The sequence below is a fragment of the Microtus oregoni genome, unplaced genomic scaffold (assembly GCF_018167655.1).
Source record: "Microtus oregoni isolate MIOR12 unplaced genomic scaffold, Mior012 000005F_ref0000423, whole genome shotgun sequence".
NCBI lineage: Eukaryota > Metazoa > Chordata > Mammalia > Rodentia > Cricetidae > Microtus > Microtus oregoni.
In genome coordinates this window covers 34,563,038-34,582,983 of record NW_024543064.1, presented here as the reverse complement: position 1 = coordinate 34,582,983, position 19,946 = coordinate 34,563,038, and the positions used below count along the sequence as shown (strand labels likewise).

General features: G+C 44.0%; 2 protein-coding genes across 8 annotated transcripts in view; both read left to right on the top strand.

The window, feature by feature from the left end:
* Positions 1-254: 254 nt before the first annotated feature.
* On the top strand, positions 255-5,611 carry Ccdc163 (coiled-coil domain containing 163). 5 transcript variants are annotated; one of them, XM_041653115.1, is made up of 10 exons: positions 255-683; positions 816-846; positions 1,012-1,199; positions 1,303-1,384; positions 1,843-2,026; positions 2,575-2,642; positions 3,403-3,470; positions 3,768-3,871; positions 4,554-4,687; positions 5,359-5,611. In XM_041653115.1, exons 1-10 carry the CDS (start codon positions 606-608, stop codon positions 5,472-5,474), a joined length of 1,053 nt encoding a protein of 350 aa, XP_041509049.1. In that variant the 5' UTR covers positions 255-605; the 3' UTR covers positions 5,475-5,611. The 5 variants fall into 5 exon arrangements, with proteins under 5 accessions (XP_041509049.1, XP_041509050.1, XP_041509048.1 ...); XM_041653116.1 differs by having other exon boundaries at positions 813-846; positions 4,626-4,687; XM_041653114.1 differs by having other exon boundaries at positions 813-846.
* Positions 5,612-12,169: 6,558 nt separating this feature from the next.
* The window catches only part of Tesk2 (testis associated actin remodelling kinase 2), a 109,092-nt gene continuing 101,315 nt past the window's right edge, over positions 12,170-19,946 (top strand). For all 3 annotated transcript variants that reach the window (XM_041653098.1, XM_041653097.1, XM_041653096.1), the window contains exon 1: positions 12,170-12,472. The gene's annotated coding sequence lies outside the window, so the exon portion shown is untranslated. The remainder of the gene's footprint in view (positions 12,473-19,946) is intronic.

The following is a 19,946-nucleotide window of genomic DNA, read 5'->3' as shown; positions in this document are numbered from 1 at the left end:
GGAGGTAAAGGACCAGTAACGGATTCAATTGACTCTGCACGATGCATTTTGGTATAAATAGTTCCTTCGGTCCTCGGAGCCGAAATGTAACAGAGTCTATAAGACTCCATGTCCCGACAAGCTTCACGGGTGTGTGTATATGTGTGTATGAACGTACGGGGGCGCTTCCAGGGAAACGTATTTCCGCCCTCTATTGCCTGTTGTCTCGGCAAGAAGCGGACTCAGTTTCCCGGGTGTCGCTGCGGCACCCGCTCTTAAATGTTATTCTCCGCCCACCTGAGTTTGAACTTGCCGGCGGTAGTGGCGACTGACAGACTTTGACACAGTTCTAGCGTCCTTGATTTGGGGAGGTTGAAGTCAAGATTCGGCTCATTGTACCCTCATTTGATATCTGTATTTTAGAGTATTCTGCTTTTTTCCCCACTTCCCCAAGAACGCGTTCCCTAGTTCCAGATTCGCGGTTTTGCTGTGGTACTACATCAATAGCCTTAGTATCCCCCTCCCACTTTCCTCTTTCCATGTAACACTCTGGCTTTTCCTGGCCTGCACCGCGGATATCTCGGTGTGGGAAGAGTGAGCAGGAACGTAGTACTCAGTGTTCCAGGATGAATAGGAGCCCTAGCTGGTCTGATCAGCTTCATGCAGTTCTCACTTCAACTGATGAAAATATGGCCCGGATTAAGGTGAGGAGGCACAGGAACCTCCCCTCCCGCCCTCCCAGAGTTCACCCTTCTCTATTGGGAAGCTAGGCTAGGGCATAGGCTAAAGGACACTGAGCGTTCACTGGTTTGTGGAACTGTTTTCTTTTGTAGCAGAGTTTGTATCCTCTTCGAGTTTCCTCCACAGGTAAGTGTTGTTCTCTCTCCCAGCCTTTTCTCTTTTCAAGACCTTCTTCCAGTGCCTGCCTGTATCATCTACGATTCTGTACAAATTCCAGCTACTTCCCGTCTGGAACTCTAGTTTCCTACACAGACAGACCCTGTTCTTGTCCTTTCCTTATTTCTTCAATAGGGGACCTGGCTGACACCTGGATTTCCCCTCATCACTTGCCTCCTCAGCCAGAGGCTCAAGCTCCTCAGCCTTGGGCTCTAAAGACTCCCATTCGTGGAGAGAGACTAAGCTGCACCGAATCTCACAGCTCATCATCTCTCTGGGATGAAGTCACTAAACTCCGATCCCAGCTTCAGTCTCAGGCTCAGGTGAGGTATTAGGTGTTTGTGTGTGGTGGCAATGTAAAAGAATAGTATCAGGATTTGGGGAAATAACTTAGAAAGTAGTTCCTGGCTTTCTCTACTTGGGTAGGTGACTGAGGCTCTAAGGCATGCTGTGCAGAATTTGTTGAAGGATCGGGAGCAGCAGATGAACAAGATCAGTGCTCTAGAAGGTATTGGGCCACTTCTCTTCATGTACAGTATACAGAGTTTTATTTTTTAATTTTTCAAAAATATTTATTTATTATGTATACACTATTCTGTGTGTATGCCTAAAGGCCAGAAGAGGGCACCAGACTCCATTACAGATGGTTGTGAGCCACCATTTGGTTGCTGGGAATTGAACTCGGGATTTTTGGAAGAGCAGGCAGTGCTCTTAACCTCTGAGCCATCTCTCCAGCCCCAGAGTTTTAAATTAAAACTGGAATTTTGTGCATGCTGAGCTATGCTCTCCTGCTGATCTACGTATAACTTTTGGTTGGGAAGCTTAGCCTTTAGTGGTTGAGCTGTCTCTTCAGCCCCACACAGCTTTATATATGTACCCACAGTTTTGCTATGTAGCTTTTGTATGTGCATATGTTTTGATTTTCAACGCTCTTAGGGCAGTCTGCCTTCACTTGTCCCACTACAGCATCACTGAAATTGCTTCAGGAGGGCCCAAAAGGGAGAGCCCTTCTGGAGCAACGCGTGGAAGGGCTGAGAAAGGAACTTCAGGGCCTTCGGAACCAGGTTCAAGAGCTAGTCCAAATCCAAATGAAAACGAGACCGGAAAAGTTCAGTAGTACCAGAGGCTTCCACAAAGAGCTGCAGACTGAGTAAGTGATGGGCAAGACATCTTTTCCATCCTTTCTTCCTTTAAGGTTTATTTCCTGGTGTTGCACACCTTTAATTCTAGTGCTCAGGAGTCAGAGAGTGGCAAATCTCTGTGAGTTTGAGACCAGCCTGCTGTACATATTGAGTTGTAGGCCAACTAGGGCCACATAGTGAGACCTTGTCTCAGAAAACCAGAAAGGACAAGGGAAAACAATTATGTATATGTTTTACCTGCATGCATGTTTGTGCAGCACATACATGTCTGTTGAATACTCTGGAACTGGAGTTAAAGATGGTTTTGAGCCATCCATGTGGATGCTGGATTTTCTTTAAGAGCAACAAATTCTCATAACCACTGAGCCATCTTTTGAGGCTTCTGAACCCTTGGTATATCAGAAGTTTAGCTTCCTCAATTTATTTTTCTGTGATGTTGAATGTCGACCCTTGGCCTTGTTCATGGTAGGTAGACACCCTTAGCATTGGACTGTAATCTCCAGCTACTTTGGGTTTGTTATTTGATTCTAGAATGACACTGCTGTCACTCATGTAGGCACCAGCTTTTGTGGGAAGAGTCAGAGATTCTTCGGGAGGAACTGAAGTTGCTTCGAGACCAGCTGAGTAAGTTCCTTGTCCCTCTTTCTGGAATAGCTTCTTCTTCTTTTTTTTTTTTCTCCTAAAGATTTATTTATTTATTTATTATGTATACAGTGTTCTGTCTGTATATATGTCTGCAGGCCAGAAGAGGGCACCAGATCTCATTACAGATGGTTGTGAGCCATCATGTGGTTGCTGGGAATTGAACTCAGAACCTCTGGAAGAACAGCCAGTGCTCTTAACCTCTGAATCATCTCTCCAGCCCCTGGAATATCTTCCAGTAACTGACCAGAGTCTACCTTTTGAGTTGTTGAAAAGTCTGGCAAGTTATTATTATTATTTTTTAATTTTTTTGAGACAGGGTCTCTGTATCGCCTTGACTATCCTAGAACTTACTGTGTGAACCAGCTGGCTTTGAACTCACAGAAACACACTGTCTCTGCCTCCCAAATACTGGGATTAAAGGCATATGGCACCACCCCTGGCCAGGCAAATTATTTGTGTTTCTGTGATTTATACATAGTGTGATGCTGGGTATCACACACAGGGCCTTGTATTTGCTATGCATGTACTTCACCACCAAGTTACACCCCCGACCTTTGGCAATATATTCTGGTTTTAGTTTCTCATGGTTTGAATTTAGTCTCTTCTCCTCAGCTTGGAATCTTTCCAGCCACTGGACCAGAACATGTTTGTCTGTTTCTTCTGCCAGTCCAGTTGCAATGCAGTGAAGAAGAAGGAATGAAGTTAGAGAATTGGCCCTCATAGTCTGTCTCATTTTCAGGCCAGCATCAGGAGTTATTGCTGAAACAGATGGCTGATGGGCGCCAGGTTCAGGCCCGCAGCTGGAAGGTAGGACAGGCTTAGACCAATCTTCACATATTTCTTCATGGAGTCCCCATCCTTCTTGTCTGTCCCGCTCTACAGAAAGATCTAGATATCTTCTCCCACCCCCATCTCGATCCCCATCATCCTTCTGCATGCTGATTCCGTATCCCTCCAAAGCGATTCTCCCAGTCTTTGCTGTAAACATGAGTCATTGACCTCGTCTGTGCGAAGGCTCTCACATGCCGAGGAGGGGAGTTTGGGGAGGGAGTTTCCATTGGAAAGGGAGAGATTTAGTCCTCCTTCTGCATCATGGTCTGGCAGTCCTTGGAACACCTGCAGAGTGACCCGAAGAGCAAGGTTCAGACTTTGGAAGTTACCAGGACAGAGGCCCCTGATGCCCAGAAGGAGGAGCCCTACCTCCTCAGGTCAGAAGTTGTGTGTGCTGTGGCAGTAGAGGGGATTTGTGTCACAGGGGTCAAAGTACAACTATCCTAAATTTGGTCAGGATATGAGTATCTGGGGTTGTATTCATAAGAGCGGCAATGGCAATTTTGGCCAGGATTGGTTGGGGTGGTGGGTCTGAGTATCTGGGGTTGTATTCATAAGAACAACAGTGGACATGCTAACTTAGGCTGTCCTTGAACTCCTGATTGTTCTGCTTCTCCCTCCCAAGTGCAGGTGTTACAGGTATATGTTGCTAGACCCAGCTTTTGTTATTTAATTTTTTTATGTCTTTAGCTCACCTGTATTACTAAAATTTTTTTGCAATCTGTTTATTTAGTCTGCATATGTATAGGCATGTATGTATCATGAAGTACATGTGGAGGTCAGAAGACCAGTAGGAATCACTTCTACCATGTGGGTTTCAGGATCAACCTTAGGTTGCTAGTCTTGACGGAGGGTACATTTATTAGCTGAGCCATCCTGCTGCTCCCAGTGTTAGTCATTCGTCATTTGATTCAGAGCTGGGATATATCTAAGAGTGTGTGAGTGATAATGGGGGAAGCAAGGTGGGAGTCTGGAATCCTGACCTCAGAAAGGAAGACAGTTTTATGCTGGAAGAGTCCTAGATCCATCACTTTCTTTGCCTCTGATTGTTCCTTCTAGGACCTCTGTTCATGCCCGGCAATCTAAGCTGCCTCTGGCCACCATCTTCACCATGTCTCTTTCTTCATCTAGCTCTGAAGTCAGTCTTCCAGACTGTGACCGTAGCTGGGAACTTTTAAGGAAACTAGATAGGGGTAAGGACAGTTCTGGGGAGGGGGGGCTGCATCTGCATGGTGCCTGAATGCAGCTGTCTGTTGTTGGGCATAGTCCTTTTCTGTGTGAGTCCATCTGCCCTTTTTATATATCACAGAGAGTTAAGCTACTTTATTACTATTATTATTTTTGTTTATTTTTTTGTTTTTTTGTGGAAACAGGGTTTCTCTCTGTAGCTTTGGAGCCTGTCTTGGCACTCACTCTGTAGACCAGGCCTGCCTCTGCCTCCCAAGTGCTGGGATTAAAGATGTACACCACCACTGCCCAGAAAGCTACTTTGTTATTTAATATCTATTTAGTGAAAGGCAAAGTATTTATATGATTTGAAGAGAAGCCAAAGTAGTTATTTAATATTTATTTAAAGGCTAGGTTTTCCTTTGTAGCTCAGGTTTGCTATAGAGCCCAGCCTGCTCTTTAACTCAAAATCTTCCTGCCTCAAGTTCCTGAATGCTAGGATTACAGACAGGTACCACTACATTCCCCATTACATCACTCATTGCAGTTGGGGACAGAAACAGGTACTCAGTGAGAAGCACCTGTGCATGGGCACATACAAACCAGGCCTGTGCGTCCTTTCCAGGATGTCCAGGGCCTGGTTTTATGCACATCACAGTCTCGCTAATGCTTGGTTTGTCATTTTACTTCCTCTTAGAGCTTCAGAACACCCTTTCTAGCCTGGAACCCAGCAGCTCTCAGTCCCGTGCCCACAGCCCTGGGCGAGAGGATCTGTTCCTTCAGGGCCCCAAGGTCTTGCGGAGTGACCTGTAAGGACTTGTAAGAAGGATGATCTAAATGAAGTGTCCACCCGAGGCAGTCTTCTCATCCCCTCTGCTATGTGCCCTCTTTCCCGAGGCATCTCCCTGTCCAGCCATTCCTGCTCCTCAGCTAATTTAAAATAAAGTGGCTTGGCTCTCCCTGGTGTGTTTTCTACGTGTCTTCACCCACATGAGACCGAATCTGCTGGACATTTCCTTCTCACCTAACTGCTTCCTGTGACCTCTGCCTCTGATTTCTGACATTTATAGATACACGTTTGACTCCAAGTTCAGGTGAACTTGGAAAGCAATGATTTCCCCTGTTACGGTGAGTAAATGGGTTCAGATGTTGGTCTGAGGCAGTATTGATGAGATCGCAGAGGAGCGTGTGGTACCCTGGTGGGCACTAGATCTAGGCAGTCACACTGTCAGACTGCTTATTGTAGTGGTATTTCATTTGTATTTTAGTAAATCAAGCTTGCCTGAAGATCAGAGAGTAAAACAAACACCCTGGTCAGCCTCACAGACCAGGCAGTGGCATCACACACCTTTAATCCAAGTAGCCACAATAGTTTGTCATAGAAACTGGGCGATAGTGGTGCACGCCTTTAATCCCAGACCTAGAGAGGAATATAAGACAGGAGGAGACAGCTCTCAGCCAGTCTCATTCTGAGGATTCCTGGAGGCAGGATCGCCCTATTCGGACTGTGGTAGAGGTAAGAGGCAGTGTCTGGCTGCTTTGCTTTTCTGGTCTTCAGGTTGAACCCCATTATCTGTGTCTGTGTTTTTGTTAATTGTGCTACAGCTTATTGAGATTTACTCCAGATTCTCTACACCTCCTCGTCCTTAGCAGCTCAGCCTGTATGGTTGTAGCAGGCTTCTCAGTTTCTGTGAAATTGAGTCATCTTCAAAAACAAACAGACAAACCCCAAAACTTTTCTCTTTTTGTTTGGTTTTTAACAGCCCTAGCTGTTCTAGAACTTTGTAGGTCAGGCTGGCCTTGAAATCACAGAAATCTGCCTTCCTATGCCTCTGGAGTGCTGAGATTAAAGGTGACGTGGCCACTGCAGGGCTTATTTATTTCTTTTGAGATAGGATTTCTGTATGTAGCCCTGGCTGTCAGGGAACTTGCTATGTAGACCAGACTGGCCTTGAATTCACAGAGATCTTTCTACCTCCAACTTTCCTATTGCTATGATTAAAGGTATGTACTGCCACACCTAACAAAAAGTAGTTTTATTATAACTTTTATGAAGAAATATAAAATCTTGTGATTCAAATTCTACTATTTTCATTTTTAAAAATTACTTTAATTTAGGTATATTGTTATTCTGCCTGCATGTATGTCTGTGCACCATCTATATGTAATGTCCACAGGGGCCGGAAGAAGGTATCAGATACTCTTGAACTCAAGTTATACATTTTTCTCTCATTATCGATGTTGTGAGCATCATGTGGTTGCTAAGAATTGAACTCAGGATCTCTGGAAGAGCAGTCAGTGCTCTTAACCTCTGAGCCATATCTCTCGCCTCACAACCCTGTCCTGAAAACAAAAAGAAGAAGAAGAAGAAGAAGAAGAAGAAGAAGAAGAAGAAGAAGAAGAAGAGAAAAAAGAATGTAGGGTTTATTTGGGGATTATAGTTCCAGAGAGCAGAGAGGTTTGGAGTCCTTCACCATCATGCCAGGGAGCATGGCAGCAGCTGGCAGGCATGGCACTGAGCACATCCCGTCCACAGACAGGAAGCAGAGAGAGTACACAGGAACTGGCAGATCTTTTGAAAGTTTAATGGCCACAGTGACACATGTTTTTTAACAAGGCCATACATACTAGTCCTTCCCAAGGAGCACCAATAATTGGGGATCAATATTCAATTTATGAGCCAATGGGGGCCCTTCTCATTCAAACTACCATAGTGACCTTTAACTTCCTGATCCTCCTGCCTCTACTGCCTAAATTCTAAGATTATAGGTATGTGCTGCCATACCCAACCAGTTTGCTAGCTAGTTTGCTTGGTGTTTCCAACATCCCCACCTCATTGATGATAGGCAAGTGTTACACTACCAGGTTATACCCCTGGCCCATTTCTATTCGATTTTATTTAAAAAGAAAAAAAGAAAAAGCCATGTGTTGTGGTGTTGTATACCTGTAATCCCAGTACTAGAGAGGTGGAGACAGAGGATCTGGAATTTGAGGAAAGACATTCCTGTCTCAAAACTAACAATAAAGACAACAAAACAAAAGTGTCTGATGGCTGGTGTTTGGTCCTTAGTTTACTTTTCTACTGCTGTGATAAAACACTACACCCAAAAGCATCCCAAGGAGGCCAGGGACCTGAAAGTAGGAACTGATGTGGAGAAGACAGTTTACTGGCTTGCTTGGCTGTTTTAGTTTTTCCAGATAAGGTTATCTTTGTGTAGTCCTGGCTGTCCTGAAACCAAGCTAGCTTTGAACTCACAGAGACCCACCTGCGTCAGCAGTGCTGGGATTAAAGGCGTTCACCACCACAACCTGGCCTCAGCTCACACACATACACACACACACACACACACACACACACACACACACACACACACACATATATATAAAATCCAGTACTACCTGCCTGGGGTGGCACCACCCACAGTGGGCAGGGCCCTCCCACACCAATCACTAATCAAAAAAATGACCCCTCCTACTTGTCTACAGACCAATTTGATGGAGGCATTTTCTCAGCTGTGGTTCTCATATGACTCTCGTTTGTGTCAAATTGAAAGAAAACTCACAGTTGCTGGGTGGTGGTGCACACACCTTTAATCCCAGCACTTGGGAGGCTGAGGGAGGCAGAGCTCTGTGAATTTGAAGCCAGCCTGGTCAGCAGAATGAGTTCCAGGACAGCCAAAGCTACAATGAGAATATCTGTCTTGAAAAACCACAACCAAAAAAAACAGAAAAGAAAAGAAAACTCGGGCTGGAGAGATGGCTCAGCGGTTAAGAGCACTATGTGCTCTTCCAAAGGACCCGAGTTCGATTCCCAGCAACCACATGGTGGCTCACAACCATCTGTAATGAGGTCTGGTGTCCTCTTCTAGCAGGCATATTTGCAAACAGAATATTCTATCCATAATAAATAAATAAATATTTAAAAAAAAGAAAAGAAAACTAAGAGTTTGAAAAATATATCTTGCCGGGCGATGGTGGCGCACGCCTTTAATCCCAGCACTCGGGAGGCAGAGGCAGGCGGATCTCTGTGAGTTCGAGGCCAGCCTGGTCTACAAGAGCTAGTTCCAGGACAGGCACCAAAAACTACAGAGAAACCCTGTCTCGAAAATAAAAAAAAAAAAGAAAAAAAAGAAAACAAACAAACAAAAACATAACATTACTGAAAGCAGCTCCTGTCTTACTGCCTCAGTCTTTCACTGTTTCTATTTCAGATAACTCTCCTCTTGCCAGCCTGAATTAAGAGTTGGAATCTGTCCATAAGCCAACTGTACATCTTAGTTCAGGGCAAATGCATCCAAAGATCTTGCTGGTGGATGGGTAGCATTATCTTTTTATCTTTTGTCTACAGTTACCACTGGGAAAGGAAATGCTGCTGGTTCTTAGGAAATCTTGAACCCTCTGGAATATAGAATCCAGGATAGAAGAAAATAAGCCTGCCCTTAACCGCCTAAAGATATATATATCTTTAGACAGGGTTTCTCTGTGGCTTTGGAGCCTGTCCTGGAACTAGCTCTGTAGACCCGGCTGGTCTCGAACTCACAAAGATCCGCCTGCCTCTGCCTCCCGAGTGCTGGGATTAAAGGCGTGCGCCACCACAACCCGGCAGTAATGGTATGTTTAAACCTCTGGCCTAACCAGCAGCCATTGTTAGACATTAAATAACTACAGGGATGTCTTCCACATCCTTTTCCTCATTGTGTGTGAGAGAGACAGAGAGCTGGAGAGATAGATAGATAGATAGATAGATAGATAGATAGATAGAGTGCTCAGAACCAAGTGTGCATATGTTTGGGTAAAGGTAGGGTCTCTCAGTGGGTATGGTGGTGCACATCATTTATCCCAGCTCTTGGGGAAGAGAAGCAGGGGCAGGTGGGTCTCAGAGTTCAAGGCCAGCCTGACCTACACAGCAAGTTCTAGATCAGCCAAGACTGTATAATGAGATCTTGTCAGAGAGAGAAAGGGGGAGAGGGAGAAAGGGACAGGGAGAAGGAGAGTTTATTATTGTTTTTTCAATATTTATTTCATGTGAGTGGGTGTTTTGCCTGCATGTATGTCCACCAAAGTGCTTGCCTGGTGCCTGGTGTCTGCAGAGGCTAGATGAGGGCATTGGATCCTCTGGAACTTAACGTGTTAACTAGAGTTAACATATGGGTGCTGAAAATTGAGCCAGGGTCCTCTGGCAAAGTAGTCAGTCTGCTTAGCTGCTGAGCCAGGACTCCAGCCTTGTTTACATTTAGTATTTATTTATGGAAATGGGGACTCTGTAGCTTAGGCTGGCTCAGAACTCTGTAGTTCAGTCCTGCCTGGGTCCTGATTGCTGGGATTACGAGTGATGTACTGATTTCATACTTGGCTTCAGACCCATTTTTATTTTATTTATTGCTTTTTATTTATTTATTTTTGGTGTATATATGACAGAATCCTGTGTTGTTAGGTTGACTTTGAACTCTTTTATATAGCCAAAGATGGCCTTGTTCCTCTTGTCTCCACCTTCCAGGTGTTGGAATTACAGGCATGTACTACTGTACCTGGCGTGTGTGTGTGTGAATGAGTGTGTACACTCACTCCAGTGTACGCGTCAGGATCAGAGGACAGCTTTAGTGTTGGGTCTTTGCCTCCCATCTCCAGTGGGATTGCTGGGATTGCAGATGCTTCTTCATCTTGTATGGCAAATCCACGGTGTTATTTTCCCTCTCCCTTGTATTTAATATGTATTTAGAGGCCAGGTATCAAGTGTCCCAGGCTGGCCTAGACTCCATATATAGCGGAGGATGACCTGGATTCCTGGTCTCCTGTGTCCACCTCCTGAATGTTGGGCTGATGGGAATGTGCCACCACACCTGAGCTTCATGCATATTAGCATTCTGCTAACTAGACTGCATCCCTAGCCCCAAATTAAAAAATTTTGTTTAAACTTACTCTTCTTTTCCCCTCTCCCGCGAGACAGGGATTCTTGATGTATCCCTGACTGTCCTGGAACTCACTCTTTAGTCTAGGCTGGCCTTGAACTCAGAGATCTGCTAGTCTCTGCCTCCTTAGTACTGGGATCAAATGAGTAGGCCATCATTGCTCCGACGTTTAGACCTGCTTTTAAAGAGCCTTCCCACCAAGCCTTTCCTTGTCTTTCACTGGGCAGGTAATTCATCTGGCACGGTGGCATTGTTTAATTCTGATTGCTCCCAGTAGTGTTTATCAACTGTTTGTATTAGGCTCTATGAGAGACACATTTGCAAGGGGGCCAAACCTTTCAACAGAAACGTGGGACAGTAACATCTGAACTGCCACCAGGTGGCAGCACATACTTTACGCCAGAATGATTCTGAACTGGACTATCCCGATCTCCCTTAAGAGATGCTGTGAGCTATTAACTACTCTTCCTCAAACAATGCCCTGTCTAGGTTATGCATGTGTTCAAGAACGAAACACACAAGCATTAAAACAAAAAGGTAATTTTATTATTCAAGCTCCATCGATATTCAGCCTCTTCCAATTTTATTTCCTACCATACATTTTCTTAAACTCAGTTACCATCAGGACCACCTTAATCCATTATTACTATTGTCAGTGCTGGGGATCGAACCCAGGTCCACATGGTACACTCTCTGTCTTTGCCTTCTGCCCCAGTCCTATTTCAATTATTTATGTTCCACATATTTGCCAAGAATCTCTACCTCTAGGAAGAGGGAAGTCTTTTTCTTTTTTTAAATTGTGGCCCCTAAGTCCTGAAGGTAAGGCCCATATTCCACTGTGTCTATCTGTTCTTATTCTTCTATTGCAGTCTGCTCAGGTATAAGAATATAAACCCTTGAAATTCATGGGTATGGGAAGTGTGGGGAAATCTATACCTGATGGAACAGTTGGGAAAATTCTTATTCCCCACAGAGATATTTCATAATTCTTTTCAAACCAGCTCGTGATACCTATCCTCTGAGTCTTCACCAAACCCAATCTCTTCTCTCGGCATTTCGTTTAGTTCTACTTGTTGCTGTTTCTCAAGTCGCTAGGAATTATGTATTAATTTTAGCTTCTTATTACACTACGATCCTCCTGCAGGGCATGGCTTTCGATCTAGTAGGACACCTTATTCAAAAGCCGCGCTAGCCTAATTAATTAATTATCAATCGTTTCTGTTGGGCGGCGGAGGGGGGATTGATTGGCTTATCTTGTATTTACCGTCTCGCCCTCTTTGAGACTCTCATAGGTTTTCCCCCAGGTGTATTCTCTGCTCTTCGGTTCCGCTTTTTCAACACACTGTCGCTTCTGTTTTTACCTCCACTCCCTTCCTATTGGTTCCCTTCGTCTTCTAAGAGTTGGCGCCCAGCGTTGCTGATTGGCTTCTCTGGACGCCCATTGTGCCCACCCTCGTACCACGTGGCCTTCCTAGCGTTCATTGGACAACCGTACCAGCTCGTTTGTCAAAGATTGACGACCGATTGGCTGCTCTGAGGGAGGCCTGAGGAGGGGCGGAGCCCCTGAGGCCCCGCCCCAGTCCCCTGGCCGCAGGCGTTTCAGACGCTCACCCGCGGGGAGCCGAGAGTTTCCAGCTGCCCTCTCAGTCCTAGCGGCGAGCCGCCTCCGGGCCCCGCCGAGCAGGCGGGGAAAGCAGCCCAGACCGCAAGGCCATGGCAGTAGGCTGCGGCTCCTGCGCTGTCGCTGGCCCCGCGGAATCGCCGACTTCTGCGCGAGGGACCCCCACCTCCTCCGCAGGCTAAACAGCCACGGCCGGCAGCTGCTATGCTGGCTCTGGGCCGCCGCCTCCCTCGCCCTCCGGCCCGCGCAGACGCCCCCTCGGTGGCTCGGTCCTGCCTCAGGTAACGTCGGGAGAGTCTGAGGAACGAGGCTCACATCCCTACCGCGCGCGCCTCGGCTCTCGGGTCGCCGAGCACTGGCCAGCCTGGTGCCTTCCTTGAGATTCTCAAAGGCAGGGGACAGTCTCTCGTCCGTCCCTTTCCACCCCCGTTCCTTTTCCGTCTCACTTCCCTCAGGGTCCCGGGATAGTCCTCATCTCCTCGATTCAGAGGCCGGGAACTCGTTGGAAATTATACTTCGAATCGACATTGTGTTGTCTGACCTTCCTCACTTGTGAAGTTCTGGAAGGCTTTGCGTCCGGCTCCCCTGCTGAGCGTCTCTGTACCCTCTTCTGCCGCTGAGATCTGGATTCCTTCCTTGCCATCAAACGTGCTCATCCCTCCTAAACACCCTAACTTCTAGCCCGAGAGACTTCCTCCTTTCTCCCTCTTTTTACTAGTTTACTTTTTACACTTCTTTCTGAAGACCCTGATCTAAGCTACAATTCGGATTTTGCTGGAAATAAAATCCAGATTAGTCGGGTTGAGAAACTTTGAATTTATATGTCTGAGAAAGACTTGTCAAAGAAGTTGGACTTTATTCTGTAGGCACAGGGAGCCTTTGAAGTTTGTGAGCAGGAGCTTGATATGGATTATGTGTGGAAAATGTGAAGGAAAGATTGAAAGTAAAGACGGGAGAGAAGAAGGCCTCCGTAGGCAGATTTGGGCTTCGGTGGGTAAGAAAGGATGAATGAACTTGGATAGTTGTAGGAAAATGAAGAGAATGGCATGAAATTCCAAGATTTTTCAAAATAGAGTTGAGAGGTTTTTTGGTTTTTTGTTTTTGCTGCTTTTGTAAGTAAGGGGTTTCTCACTGGTTTATGGTATTGGGCTGGTGGTGTTAATGGAAGCAGAATGAGAAGCAATTTTGAAGAAAGATAAATTTGGTTGTGGCCAAGTTCAACTCGAGTTTTTCAGATAGAGCTGGGAAATTGGGGATAAAACTGAGAAAGTTTGGCTATAAAGACATGAAGTTGAGAGTGTAGAGAGACTATATAGGGATTCTTGAAACCTTAGTAGGAGATAGTAATCCTGAAAGCAGAGAATTGGGCTGTGGGTCGGAAGCAGCATCACTGAGGACAACACATTGACAGAGAGGTTTAAAGGGCCAGGAGAAGGGCTAGCCCAGAGTCACAGTCGCCAAAGGAAGAGAGTTTGTAGGAGGGAGGGAATATTACCGTGTCAGGTGCTCCAGAGGGCAGGAGGTTCCTTAGCCTTAGAAGCAAGTGCCTTAGCAGTTGGGAGTTCACTTGTTTTCTTTCCAAGGCAACCCATGGATTTAGGAGCAAGCAGAAGGTAGTAGTGACTAAAAGGTTTTCTTTTCTTTTTCTCTTTGTTTGCTTGAGTTAGGGTTGTGTGGCACAGGCCAACCTGGAACTATGTGTGTGTTAGCATACTGGCCTTATTTTTATTGTCATCAGTTATCTGTGGATAAATCAGTTTTTTTTCTGGAGGTTGAAGGAACTGTAGTGAGTTTCTGATGTGAGCATTATAGCCATAGGGATTAGCAGTGGAAAATATGAAGGATTTGTTATTGTTATTATTATTGTTGTTGTTGTTTTGTTTTTCTTTCTTTTTTTTTTTTTTTTTTTTTGGTTTTTCGAGACAGGGTTTCTCTGTGGTTTTGGAGCCTGTCCTGGAACTAGCTCTTGTAGCTCTTGTAGACCAGGCTGGTCTTGAACTCACACAGATCCGCCTGCCTCTGCCTCCCAAGTGCTGGGATTAAAGGCGTGCGCCACCACCACCCGGCAGTTGTTTTGTTTTTCGAGACAGGGTTTCTCTGTAGTTTTGGAGCCTGTCCAGGAACTCACACTGTAGACCAGGTTAGCCTTGAACTCACAGAGATCCACTTGCCTCTGCCTCCTGAGTGCTGGGATTAAAGGCATGTGCCCACTACTGCCCAATTGAAGGATTATTATTATTATTATTGATTTATTTTATGTGATGAGAGGTTTCTTGTTGCCTTGTTTTGAGACAGCATCTCACTGTGTAGCTCTGACCGGCTTGGAACTCATCATGTAGCTCACGATGTCCATGTATGGTGTATGAGTGTTTGCCTGTGTGTATATTTGTTTACCACATGTGTGATGGTGCCCTCAGAAGTCAGAAAAGGGCATTCGATTCCCTGGAACTAGACTTATGGATCATTGTGAGCTGCTGTGTATGTGGGGGCTAGGGCTTGAATCTAAAAGAGCAACAAGTGCTCTAAACTAAGTCATCTGTAGCACCAAAGATAAAGAATTTTTTTCTTTTCTTTTGGTTTGTTGAAATAGGGTTTCTCTGCATAGCCCTGGCTATCCTGAATTCAGAGATCTACCTGCCTTTGCTAGGATCAAAGGTGTATGCCACCACCAGATTTTACATTTTCTCTAATACCCTAAAGAACAGGAGGATGGGGAGAGAATGGGCTAATCCAAAACTGGAATTTACAAAGCAGAAATATAAAATGGTGAACCCCTTTACACTGCTTCTGATAGTGTAGGATCTATAATCAACTGCACAATATAAATTGTAGGTTATAAGAAGTAAAATCTGGAGTTGAAGAGATGGCTGAGCTCAGCTGGCTGCTCTTCCAGAGGACTCAGGTTCAGTTCCCAGTGCCCACATGCCAACTAGCAACTATGTGTAATCCCAGTCCTGGGAAACCCAACACCCTCTTCTGACCTCTTTGGGCAATGCATGCACACAATACACAGACATACATGTTGGCATTCATACACTTGAAATAATAAACATAAATAATAAAGTCTTTAAGAAGGCTAGTGTACTTGGAGAATGAAGAGGTAGCCAGAAATGTGGTTGAAGACCAGATTTTACAAGAATACATGATTGGAAAGTTCAGAGTACTTTCAAAGCAAAGGGAGAAAAAAGGTGTAACTGCCTCAATGCTGTTGAAAGGAAATGGAGTTATAGGTTATTAAAATAGTGCAACAGTGTTAGTGGCTGTGTTGACTGTGTCGTTGTATGGATGTCATAATTATCCAGTATGATAGCAGGAGACAGAGCTATTATTAGGTTCTATCGGTGAGACCTGTTATCACCAAGGAGGAACTCAAAATGGAGATTCTTTGGGGCTTATCAGAAACTAGTATTCAGGGGCTGGAGAGATGGCTTAGAGGTGCTTAGAGGTTAAGAGCACTGTCTGCCCATCCAGAGGACCTACATGGCAGCTCAGACTGTCTGTCCCTCCATCCTAGGGATCTGGCTCACTTGTATGGACATTCCTGCAGGCAAAACAACAATGCACATAAATAATGATAAGTAAATTATAAAAATAATGTATATAGATAAATATATATAATATACAGATGGTACAGATGTTTGGTTCTGAATTAACAGTGATGGTCTCAGATATCTGGGTGATGTCAGTGCACGTTGTGATAAATGTTTGGGATGGTCTCCCAAACACTAGCCTATGTGATTTGGCACTTAATTCTGTTTAAGACATGTACATGCTAGGAGGCGAATAATCTGCTATCTGAGACTCTGCAGTAATGCTTTCTACTAATGGGTCAAGAAGAAAATTGTTCCCTGGCTTATTTAGAGCAGAAAGGGGATTTGCTTCTAAAAATGTATTCCTCCTTTATATTAAAGTGCTTATAAATACATTGTTAATATCACACACTTCATTTTGTTTTGAAATGTTTTATTGGAGTTTGAAATCTGGGATGGGGCTTGTATGGGAAGTTTATCTCCTCCTGTTAACAGAGCCTAATTATTACATTGTTTGTGTGGGTGATGGTGAATGTTTTGGACTAACAATGGGCATTATGCTGTCTTCCGAGTCATCAACCGAAGATGACTTCAGTGTGGTCTCATTGTTCAGAGGGTCGGCTGCTAAAGAGCATATTTGTAATAACGTGTCAACCATCCATTCTTAACATTTTATTTTTTGCTATTTGTGGGTGTGGGTGTGTGTATGTGGAAGTAGAGGACAACTTGCAGAAGCTGATTCTGAATGTCGCCATGTGGGTCTTGGGGACTGAACGCAGGTCATCTAGTGTGGCAGCAGGTGGCCCTCTGCTGTTCTGTAAAGGCAGTGTGGAAAAGGGAAAACATTGGAAATCTTCATTGAAAATCAAAACTGAGATTGTGTTATTAGCTGTGTGGTTATAGGGATTTACCTTCTGTAAGCCTTGGTGTTTTGTTTTCAGTTTGATGTGTGTAGCTGGGTGCTGTGGGCCTCCTCTCTTAGCATTTAGAAGGCTGAAGCAAGAGAGCGCATCCTGGTCTACGTAGTCAGATCCTGTTCCAAAAATACCCAAATCGTGTACTCCTCTCTTGGAATTTGTCCTCCTCTTGGGAACTCTCATCACTTTCCCTTAATGCATGTTTGCTCTGCTGAAAAACAACAACAAAGCAAAATACACGTAAAGTAAAACATGCAAAGAGTCCTAAATAAGTTATATATATATACATATATATGTATATAGTGTCTGAAAAATAATATATTCAAGTGGTGAAATACAAAATTGTTTGCATTACATTGCATAACATAGGATTTTATATAAACAGTTTCAGTCTCATTACTCTTCTGTGTACCCAGCTTCAGGGTTCATTCCTTTCTCCCAACCAGTTTTTAAAACTCTATGGGGGCTTGTTGCTGAAGAGGACCCCAGGGTATTTTTGTTTTGTTTTGTTTTGTTTGTTTTTTCAAGACAAGGTTTCTCTGTGTAGCACTGGTTGTCCTGGAACTTGATCTGTAGACCAGGATGGCCTCAGACTCACAAGAAACCTGCCTGCCTCTGTCTCTGAAGTGCTGGGATTAAAGGCGTTCACTGCCACTGTCTGGCCTAATTTTCTATTTTTCATGAAAAAGCTGATGGTTTCTCACAGTTCTGCCCTCCATCTCAGTAGGCTTGTCTTTCATTTCAGTATATCTTTGAGAGCTTTCCAGATTAGTACTTTGAGAGCTTCCTCATTGTTTTTAAACACCTACGTTGTATTCCATGGAATTCTTTTGAATGTAGCTGGGTGTGGCAGTGCGTACTGGCAGTCACAGTACTCTGGAGGCAGAGCAGCAGGATCTCTGTGAGTTCAAAGCCTGTCTGGTCTGCATAGTGAGCTCCAGGACAGCCAGGATTACATAAAGAGACTCTTATTCAAAAACAAAACAAACATTCCCATTGCCCCTCCCCTCCTCACCAAGTGCTTTTGGTCCTGATATGCCTTCTTAGAGCTTTGGGGTTTGTCTTTGTATTATGTCACCCTGTCTTAGGACCATATTTTATAGATGGTTGGCTGGGTCAAGTGGTACAGAGTGGAGGTTGAAAAACAAGGGGATCACGTCTGGGCCTCCAGGGAAATCTGAAGACATCTAGTCACCTCTTTAAGTTTGCTAGTGGCTGAGACCAGACTTTGAATGGAGGAGCCTGAATTCAGGAGCAGGAAAGGATTGATGTTTCTTGGTGGAGTACAGACAGGTCTCTTTAAATATCAGTCCTGTTTCCTGCTGAACTAGTCCCACAAGGCTGCTCTGTACTTGGCACTAGGACTATTCAGAATTTAAAAAGATTTTCCATAGGCTGGTGTGTGTGTGTGTGTGTGTGTGTGTGTGTGTGTGTGTGGGGTATATAGCATGTGAGCCTCTGAGAGGCTCTTAGTTCAAACCTCAGTGCTCTAAGGAAAATGGGAGGCCACCTTTCTACCTTTGTGGCCTTCCTATCTGTAGAAATAAAATCTGACCAGGTGTCTAAAATAACAGGACAACAACCACCCAACCAACCAAAACAAAACAAACATGATTGTAATTACAGCACTTGGCGGAGGCTACGAACACAGCAAATTTGAGGCCAATGTAGACTACGTGAAATCTTGTTTCAAAAAAAAAAAAAACGAAACAACAAAAAAAATTAGTTGATGACATGGCTCATGGGTAAATGCTCTTGCCACAACTTAATCCCTGGGGCCCATGTGGTGGAAGGAGTGAACCAATTCTCACAGGTTGTTCTCTGGCCTCTAAACACACAGATAAATGAAACGTAATAGAAAAAAGTTTTAAAGAAACACCGAGAAGCTGTTGAATATGTGTATGGTGACTTGTTTCCTGTTATGTACATTCCTTTAGCTTTTTAATATCCTAAGCAGTGCTGTAATGAAGACTTTGAACATGTCATGTGCAAGAGGATTTGCAGGATAAATTTACAAAAGCAGAATTTCTAAGTTAAAGTTGATCACCATTAATTGCTTATGTTCCTTCCTTCGGCATTTTCCCCATCTACATTGCCTGTTTACTCAACTAACATTGCCTGTGTCATAGCTAATGCTTAAACAGTGTTTACTTTGTACTGTGAATACTGTTTTGGATGGTTTATACACATTTACCTCATTCATTCTTAGCAAAATCCCTCTGCAGTGGGCACTGATACTATTTTTCAGACAAATGCATTAAGGAATGGTTGAAGTGCCCAAGTTCATGGCCTCCAAACTGCAGAAATTCAGTAAGCATTCTGACTGGAGGGTCAGCATTGTTAATATTATGCCCTGCTGTTATCAGTCTTGGATTTTTGCCAGTGTGATAGATAGAAGTGATAACTCAGAATGGTTTTAGTTGTTTTAATCATGCTGAGACGAAGTGTCTTTTATGTTTGAGTCATCCTCATTTCCTGTTCTCTGAACTACCCAGCTTAACTTTTCTGTTGAGTCAAGGATCTCTTTCTTTCTGATCTCTAAGACTTTATAAGAAATTCAATGTGATATGCTTTACAAGTATTTTTCTCTTTTTCTTCTTGGATGCAAGGTGTTGAACACAGGGCCTCATATCTAACACCAAGAGTCAGCCCTGTTTTGATATTTACTTTTCCGATGTCTTTTGTTTTATTCCCCTATAGAAGTTCTAGATTTTTATGCTCATAAACTTTTCAATCTTCTTTTATGGCTTTTGGATTTTGAAATATAGGAAGAAAGGCTTTCCGAATCTTAGTCCTTGCTTTTCGAATCTGTCCAGTTGGAGCAAGGTTACAGAATTGCTTGTAAGGGTCAAAGTGCTTTGTGAACTGTAAATCATTAGACAGATGAAATATAATGTTATTTATTAATTTATCTTCTGAACAAGTTGTACAGAGGCTGTCATGTTTTCCTTTGTATTAGAATAGAATAATATAATTTTATTTGTATAATATAGAAAATTAGAAGCCGGGCCTGGTGGTCACTCCTTTAATCCTAGTATTTGGGAGACAAAGGCAGGTGGCTCTCTCTGAATTCAAGGCCAGCCTGGTGTCATAGTTAGTTCCAGTCCAAATAGCCAGGGCTCTACAGAGAGAACCTGTCTCAAAAAGAAAAAAAAAAAAAGGAAGAAAGAAAAAAGAAAAGGAAATTTGGATGGTATTGGTCCTACTGCTAATGTTTTCCTAGGACAGTTTACATGGGCTCTTTTTTTCAAATTGGTTTCCACAATGAATTCACTGTGGTAATCTTGATAAATTTGCATATTTTATTT